The sequence below is a fragment of the Hippocampus comes genome, unplaced genomic scaffold (genome assembly GCF_001891065.2).
Source record: "Hippocampus comes isolate QL1 unplaced genomic scaffold, H_comes_QL1_v1.1 scaffold158, whole genome shotgun sequence".
Lineage (NCBI taxonomy): Eukaryota > Metazoa > Chordata > Actinopteri > Syngnathiformes > Syngnathidae > Hippocampus > Hippocampus comes.
In genome coordinates, this window is record NW_017805548.1 from 2,810,328 (window position 1) to 2,819,739 (window position 9,412).

General features: G+C 40.3%; 1 protein-coding gene across 7 annotated transcripts in view; it reads right to left on the bottom strand.

Moving 5' to 3' along the window:
• Window positions 1-9,412, bottom strand: part of tenm3 (teneurin transmembrane protein 3) — a 329,661-nt gene that overhangs the window by 176,609 nt on the left and 143,640 nt on the right. For 5 of the 7 annotated variants that reach the window (XM_019879749.1, XM_019879748.1, XM_019879747.1 and 2 more), the window contains one exon: window positions 2,764-2,931. The exons of the other annotated variants lie outside the window; for them this stretch is intronic. In XM_019879749.1, the coding sequence (XP_019735308.1) occupies window positions 2,764-2,931 (168 nt within the window). The remainder of the gene's footprint in view (window positions 1-2,763; window positions 2,932-9,412) is intronic. 7 annotated transcript variants of the gene reach the window in all.

Here is a 9,412-nt window from a genome sequence, read left to right on the forward strand (position 1 = left end):
ATATATATCTTCAAAGAATAAACCACTCATGCACTTTGTGTGTGGATTTTAAGGAATGTTGTTTTCAGTTACAGTTTGTCTGTGCCACACTGATGCAAACAAGGTACATAACAGCCATGATCTGATGAGCTTGGTATAGTGTTGGGCAAAATTTGTCATGTTCTGTCTTGATTGTGTTGCAGCTCCAGCTGGAGTGAAGGGCGTTTCCCTCCAACAGGGGCACCTGAGCCTCGTTACCCCATTAAGCTTGGCTGTGTATTTAAGGACTCTGACTTCTGCTCGCCTTTGTCGGCATGTTGACCTTGTTTGCTGTTGTGCTTCAAGTGTGATTTTTCTGGACCACTCGATGCCATTCATAGTCACTCTTGTTTTGTTCATCGACCCTTGTTTATAATATTGTGTTATTGTAGTGTTGCTCTTTGTTTTCACGTCATTGAAACTTTTGGATATTTTGTTTAAGTACAGTGATCACTTATCGCAGTTAATGGCGACCGAGACCACCCGTGAAAAAGGAAAATCCGTGAAGTAGGTACCACGCACAGGTATATGCACATTTGTATGAGTGTATATATAAGATTTATAAGGCCAAATTTAATGGTATACATGCATGTAGAAGTACATGTTTGTAGTAATTAACATTACTTAATGCTATATACTAATATATACAGTATACATGTATCAAATGTATAAGTTAGGTTAGTGGATAAATAGCAAAAGACAGGAAACCCATACATGTTGTACTGTATATGTTGCTCTATGTGACTCGCTGTTGTTTTGCTGACTTTTGCTGCCTCTCGCGGACCTTTTGCGGCATTTTCGCTATTTATTTATTTATTGATTGATGAATACTTTTGAAAAATCCGCGATGCATTGAAACCGCGGAAAGTGAACCGTGAAATAGCGAGGGATCACTGTATTCTCAGTGTTCCATTGAACCTTGCCTTTGCAAGCGCTTTTGATTTCAAGCAGTGTTTTTGGCATTTTGTTACCAGCAATTTCAGTTCATACTTTGTCGGTGCGATTCTCTTTAATAAATATTTTTATAATCACACTTTGTCTGAGCCTGCATTTTTGGAATTCTTAAAACATTATAAGGTTCGGTCAGAACCGAACAATATTCTTGCTGCCATTATGTGAAACTTTATTTTCTTTGGTATACATGAGCCAATTCTTTGTCTCATGTCCTTCAAACGTCACAAATGGACAAGCCTCAATATGCACTGTTCTTTCTTGTTCTTCATAAAATCTTCTTCACCTCCTTTCTAAAAAAGTTGAAAAAGCAATTTCTCTATCTGAAAGACGAAAATTTAAAGGCGCTTCTTTAAACGTAGACTGACAACATACGCAATTTAACTGAGAACCGGAGGAAGGCAAATGGGAATATTAGTGAAAAATGAAAAAAAAAAACATGTAAAAAGTGCAAGTGGTGAGAGTGATATTTTCAATGTTTGGCTTAGAAGTGGAGGGTGAAGTAAAGCTGGGAAAACTTTGTGGAAAAGAAGACCACACGCATCTGCAAAGAAGCAAAACACACACACACGCACACACATGCATTCAGTAATTCAGACCTATTTCAGAACTGTTTCTGATTATGTTTAGATGGCAATGTAAACATGCGCAGACGTCGTTCTGTCTGTTTCCATCATTCCATGCAGCTGTCAGCAGCACTTTTATTTTCTCACTCTGCTTCAGTCCAAATGTGCTCCCACTTTATTTTTTCCTTTCATGCGGGCTCCACTCTGGCTCCAATTGCGGTTTTCTTCGTTCCTCTCTTCAAACCATCATGGTCTGTTTCTCATCGAAATATGCAATGATGGATCTTGACTATACCAATTTCCATACCAAATTCTTTACTCTGATTCGAAATGTCTGTCTTTTGCCTTAGACTGTCCTGAATTTGTTTAAACTAATTTGAAGTGTATGAAGGTTACTCATGAAAACAAAGTTAGTCGGCGACTCTGTTGAAAACTTATTTGAGTTTAAATTCTGATTCCAAGTCTAAGACCAAAGTTTGTGTTCACAATGGGGGTCACATAAGAGTTTAAGAGAAGATAACCTTTATCGGTCTCACAATAGTGACATTTTGGGAGAAAAAAAAATTGGGGTTTTGCTTTGGAGTACCTCATTTGTGTTTGGGTTTGTTATCTGATGTTTTGCATTTCCTGTTTGGTTACGTTCCACTTGTATCAACCAATCAGCTCTCCCCAGTCACTTGTCTCAGTCTGTATTTAGCTGCTAATTTCTGTTAACTCCGTCTCTGAACATTGTTCATTGTTGGGTGTCCTCCCGCCTGTCATCTTAGGTAAAGAATCTGTCCTCCATGTTTTAGACCCATGCTACCAAGCACTGTACCTTAGTTTGCCATTTTACAAAAATGTTTTTTTTTTCTTTTGCTCACCTTGCCTAATTAGCTACAGTTATGCCAACGCGTCACAACAAAAATCCAACCTAACAGTGACAGTAAATAGTTAAACTGTGGACAAGGTAACATTCTAAAGCCCATAGCCCACTGAGCGGTTAAGGTAGAGAATGTTGATTTGTTTTTTTGTTTTTTTAGGGTTCACTCAAGATCTCAAATACTTGCAAAGATGTTCGCCGGACACTCGCAAACAGTTTAAATAGCGGCATTCAGAATTTCTTGCCAACAAGAAAAACTGTTTGCAGTCACGGCGATACTGAGCTGTTTCCTTTCAGACCATGAAGCAAGAAGAAAAGAAGGAAATCTCTTGAATGTTTGACAAATAAAAGATTAGCGTTAATTACCATGGTTTACAGGCAAGTACAATCGTGCTGTATAATCCACTTGCTCCGTCTCTTCTTCCTCTGGCTCAGCCGTGTCGCTTAAACCTGGGCTGTCATGTAGACTGGCTGAATGGGGATGTGTTTGGTCAAAGACAGATGATGGACAGGAGGGAGAGGGCATGGGGAAACCTATGAAACAAAAAAAAAGGCCCAAATGAAAATGAAAATGCAGACTTTCATGAATAAAACATGAGTTACAATCACAACAAAAATGATGATGATGATGATGATGTTCTTTTAAAGGCAAGTGAGCAAACGCACAATTGGAGTTTTTTTAGTTAAAGACTAAACACTGTGTTAGGTCACCAACACCGCCTTCTCATTGTGTCTCCCCACTTTCTACAAACCATTCTACTAACGCTGCATTCTTACAGCGTTCAGGTCTTGCTGTTACGAATGAAAGAGTGAAATTGCGCTGACAATTCAAAGCGTTAGAATGACGTTTCAAGTTATTGCTACTATGTGCCCTGCTCTGTTCGTGGCACTTTAAAGGTCAGGAGGGCGAGCGTATGAGTGAGAGTAAGGAAGGCAGAGACTTGGTGTTGTAAACTTGGGCTACATTTACAAGTTTTCTCACGGTCTATCATGGTATCTGTGGTTGACCGTGGAGGGAAAGGGGCTGCTCAGTCCCGGAGGCCAGAAAGCGCCCTACAGTTCAGCCGGCGGTCTGCGATAGATGCCTGTACATTCCCTCCCAATCCATCAAGTTCTGATGGTATCCCTCACGTTTCTCACGTTCTGTCAAGGCTTCTTACGGATGAAACATGGACGTGAGGAAGCTTTTAAGCACGTTTGTGGCACTGGCAGGGTCAAATGACGCTCCCCAAAAGGGCCCGTCTCCAGAATCAAGTGAGGTGCTGCATTCTGCCAGTCAATAAATGTTTGATAATCTTAGTTTTCTGTCACCAACAGCTTGACCAATCGATTGCTTTAAAAATGTGCAAAACAGCCTGTTACTCACATACACCCTGCACTCGCTTTTTCTCATGCTCTCACGCACCCGTTAAACATTCAGCGTTTCAACAGGTTTGCGACGCCGTGCATTGGACGTAAATGACACACATGGCTTCCTTAGCTTTTAGAAGAGTGTGAGATGCCGGGGGGAATGCATATGCTTCCTGTATCACGAAGCACCACCTCCAAGCTTTGATATGATCTGTTATATGACATATTGTCAAGTTTAGCTGCTTCCACCTTGTTTTACTACAGTCAACTTGGTTTGTCATGCCCACTGTGACTGCCCCAAATTTTAAAAATCTTACCGGACATCCACGGCAGTCACATGTAGAGCCTTAGCAACGCCGTTGCCAGAGTAACTGTTCTGACTCATTTATGGATTATTTTCAGCTCATCAGCAAGCTGTGAAGATGCCCGAAAAGTATCCTGATCATTTGAATGAGGTGTGTTGCAAGAAGGACACATCTCAAACCGAATTTGGACACCCTTGATCTAAATGTACATAACTGATTTATATCACAGGTGTCAAACCTAAGTCCCAGGTGCCAGATCTGTCCTGCCACGTCATTTTATGTGGCCTTCGAAAGCAAATCATGTGTGTCAACTCGCATGATCTTTGCTAAAATCTGTACCAAACTGTCAACTTGTCATGTATAATAAATAACTTTGATATTTTGCAATAGATTTTTTTTTTTTTATTTACCCTGTTTACACTCACTCGAACAAATAATGTATCAAAATATTATAGTTAATTTGACTGACTTCACAGCTGGTAATCCATCAATTTGTTGTGTACAAGTAATAATGCGATGAGACAATGGAACATTTATTGGATTTCACTGTCATAATGGCTCTCAGAGGGAAGACGCAACTCCAAAGTGGCCATGACACCCCTGATCTATAATTTACATATTCTTTTCTTTGTATATCACAAATGACATTTCTCGCTGACAAAAAAGCTCAAATCCACCAGTGCTTTGTACTTTTTCTGTAAGAACTATACAGACAGATAGCATGAAGCTAGTCGTTTCACCTCTGGAATTTCACCACATACAGAACATGCATGTATTTTTTTTTCCAATGTACACTACTGAGTTGGAAAATCAGAGAAGGGTGGATTAAAATGGTGGACACCATGATGGTGATGTAAGTGTGCCATAAAACTGGCACAGTGACTGTAGGGCATATAAAGTGACATTATAGAGAAGGGCAACACTTCAGAGGATGACAAATGGCCAACAGTATCCTTTAGGAGTCATTTACAGACTTCAAGTGGCACTCTCTGTGCAAGCCAGAGAATGTGAGAATAATCTTTTGCTGAAAGGCCATGCCGCATCATCGTTTTCTTAACAAGGAAGAAAATTGCCATATCACAATCATGAAGTTATTGTCACTGGCGCATATGTTCCATCGGACAAGCACATAATCTCGCATTCGCTTGTTTTCATTTGGTTGGCCTTGTCTACTTTTTATCTGCGCATGTTATCCTGTTCAGACTCTTGACTGTGGGTGCACAGCACGTAAACTGTGAATAAATATGGAAATACCAAAAATGCGTAACTCATTCACAGCTGAGGCTGGCTTCAAGTCATGCAACCATAGATTTTTTTTCTGAAACTTAGGAATGTCATTTAAAGCTGTGAAAACGATCAAGCACAGAAGAACAATTTGAAAACCCAAAACGCGCGGATGTGCAGTTAGCCAATCGATAGAGTTTGACCACTCTGACTAGTGGCAACAGTAACACTTTAAAGGAGAGCATGTTTTTGTTTTTTTTCACCTAACGAAGCCAATCAAATTAAATAAAGTAAAATACTGTGCTTATGACACGATGCATGTTTGGAGGTAAGGCCGTAAAAACAAACAAAAAAAGGTGTGGCTAATACTGTGCTCTAGCTTAGATCAACCGTCCCCAACCTTTTTGCACCATGGAATCGCTTTATCTTCGACATATCTTGATGGACTGGCATAAAACCAAATGATTAAATATGCTCAGCTTTCATCCATCCACCCATTTTCTACCGCTTATCCGGCGTGGAGGCAACAGCTTTCGGAGGGAAGCCCAGACTTTCCTCTCCCCAGCCAGTTTTTCCAGCTCGTCCTGGGGGATCCCAAGATGTTCCTGGGCCAGCCGGGAGACTAAGTCATTCCAGCGTGTCCGGGGTCGTCCCCGGAACACCTCACCAGGGAGGCTACAGGAGGTATCCTAATCAGATGCCCAAAACTGAAAGCTGAGCAATAAAACTCAGCATAATGAATCTAGTTGTTTCAAAAGTGGGAGCCCTGTACTTTTGAGAATCTCCAAATGCTTTTTACAATGACAATGCACCAACATGTTCGAAGCCACTCCTCAGGTGTTGCTGGAAAAAAAGTCTATTTTCCTCAAAAAAGTCTATGGCCAAAATGGTGACTCGTTGATCAGATCAGTAAAACTTTTTTCTGTCTAAACACATTTTCTGGAAACGTTAAAAAGAAAACTATAATAGCAGCAGAGGAACTTAAAAGCCCTTGTGGATCATGTCAGTCGCATGTATGGGATCATTTTGGCAACTAGGCATGAAACGAGTGCTTGAGTAATTCAGGTTTATTTGGTGTGGGCGCTGTCATTTAGACTACGTCAAGGAAGTTGCAAACATACTCATAGCGCTACCAATGCAAAGGCTCGCTTCAAATACCTCCCAAATAATACATAGACGTCAATGTAGATCATATTCAATCACCAGTTTAGAAAGGTAAGAAATAATTTATACCATCATGGTATGACACGTCTCCTGTGTTCATGGCTAGCAGCTAGCTGCTAGCACCGAATGCCTGGCTGGCAACAATGGCGACAGCAAGTTGTCCTACAGATGTGCTTTACTTTCTTTTCTTCTTTTTCAATGATGTGCACAAAGGCTAATTTGTAATTCACGCTCCAAGTTTAAAGGAAGAGGACGGGCCTTAAATTGCACTTTGTGGTGTTGTTTCCACTCACGGTCGATGTGTAAAATAAGAAGGTGTACTGCCTTGCATTGCACTTAAAATGAACTCAAATTTAAACATCCAAATTTGACATTATCAGGTGAGGGTTTTTTTTGTTTGTTTGTTTGTTTTCTAATGGGTAAAAGTGCTTTACAAAATAAATGATGACAATGTTTCTGATCTGAAAAACAATCCCATCTGTGATTTATAACAGTAATTCGATGCAAACTGTGACTTTCTTCCCCTCCCTTGCACCACTAGTAATTGGCAAGAGTGAGAAAATGACAGACTTAAGTGTATGAGAGAGTTCGCGCAGCCAGAAAAGCGTGTCACTGCACACCTTTTTTTTTTTAGTTCAGCATCTGGTTGAATATACAGTAACTCTAATAAGTACAAACATGAGAGAGAGAGAGAGAGTGAGACAAAAAGAGAAGCAGTGTGTCAGTGTGCAATGTTACCTAAAGGTGGAAATTCAAAGTTGTTTCACTACTCATGCAAGATCACAATGTTAACCAGCCTAAGTGAAGTTGTTCGCAGCTTTTAAACTGTGCCTCAAAGCTAAAGTACATAAATTAATATGTAACACAAGAAAGCAGGGTACTTCCTTTCCAGCCCATATGAATAGAAGTGCAAACACGAAATAACTGATGTGGGTGTATACTATATAATAGTGCAACCACAATAATGCTATGACAAGTTGGTTCTAAAGTTTAGACAAGGCTTGGGCGGATCCCACCGAGGGTGTCATGGAATCAAAATGAAACATAAAATACATGTAGTGCTTTTGTTTTGAAAGGGCCTCTCCGCGTGTCATCGCAGGAAGTAAAGGAGAGATTTGTTTGGCGTGTTTGTCTATTTGCGTGTGTGGGCGGTGCAAGCGAACAAGAGCAGTGTGTCCGAAAGCACTGACTTGTTTTACCATGGCAGCTACATTCTTATTTCCTCCAGAGTGAAAGGGGAAGATTCTCCCGATCATGATTTGGGGTCCCAGCAGCACGATAAATTATTACGGTAATTGAGTTTACTAGTAAACCTTCAAAAAAATTAAATCATGAAAGACGAAAATTTACATCCATTGAAGTCTACATTTTCAGCATTTCCAATTATACTGGAAGAAGACTCGAAAGAAAACATGTTTATAAATAACCATGATGCTTATTTGTTACAAGGACGGCCCGGTAGTCCAGTGGTTAGCGCATCGACCTCACAGTGCAGAGGTCGTGGGTTCGATTCCAGTTCCAGCCTTCCTGTGTGGAGTTTGCATGTTCTCCCCGTGCCTGCATGGGTTTTATCCGGGTACTCCGGTTTCCTTCCACATTCCAAAAACATGCATGGCAGGCTGATTGAACTCTCTAAATTATCCCTGGGTTTGAATGTGAGCTCGTCTCTGTGTGCCCTGCGATTGGCTGCAACCGGTTCAGGGTGTCCCTCGCCTACTGCCCGAAGTCAGCTGGGATAGGCTCCAGCACGCCCCACGCCCCTTGTGAGAATAAAGTGGATCAGAAAATGGATGGATGGATGGGTTTATGTGTCACGACATTAAGTAATGTCAATAATGTAGCAAAAATAATCTTCAATTTAAATCTGAGTCAATTACATTGACCTTGTTTTTTGTATAGCTAATGGAAGAAGTGACTTTGATCTTTTCCCTGTCAGCAGTCATCACTGTACAGGTATATTTTTGGCACAGTTACCACAGCCACTCATTTTGAAGGGATATGTCTTACCGAAAGTAAGATTTACCATACCGGGATTTTAATCTGAGTTCTTGTTTCCCAAATCAGCTGTGCTACCCACCAAGCCATCCAGCCGTCAAAGGCACCTTTAACCTTCTTACAAAAACACTCATGGAAAATTAGGTCTGCTGTTTGATGCCTTATGCCGAGTCACCATGTCTGCCGGTGAGTTGTGTTGAATTTTTAACTTAAAGTAAGAGACACATATTAAAGTGGAATCTCACTGAGGGATGAATGCTTGTGATTGCTTGCGGATGTACAGTAAAAAATGTCGGCTTTTCATCATGGTTTGTTAAATATTTCAAAAGGTAGCAGAGATGTTCAAGGAAATCTTTTCCTGTTACTAAGAAATTTGGAACATGTTCAAAATGTTTCAAAACTCATCATCCTTCGCTGACACAGCAGCCAGCAAAATTTCGATGTTTCACGCAGTGAACAGATTGTCGACTTTCCAAAACTGCATTTCTTCAAATTGACTAGCAGGAAAATCACACAAACTCGTTTTGAGGGTGCGAGCCATCAAAGCAGTCATCAGTGTGTCTCAGTTTGCCATTCGTGACAACCATTCACTGAGCCACACTCCCCTTTCAATTAGAAAGGGGGGTGTGGCTAAAACTACAAGTACACATTTTTAGTCATTTAAGATGAAATGCATGAGTTAAGGTTGCTTGAATTACTCCAGTAGTGCAATAAAACTTAAATTCTTGCGCATTGTCCTAGAATTTATGAGTGGAAATAAAATTTGGGGTTACAGTGCATAGGGATGGCTAATATGATATAGAATAATAATAATAATAATAATAATAATAATAATAATAGTAATATACAGTAAATATTCTCTAATATACAGTCGTGTTTGCGCTGTCCAATTTGTCCTGACAACAGAAATTCCTCATTTGGGAAATGAGCATGGTACATGTCCTTTATGAACCTGCAAGTATGTTGACAAAATGCAC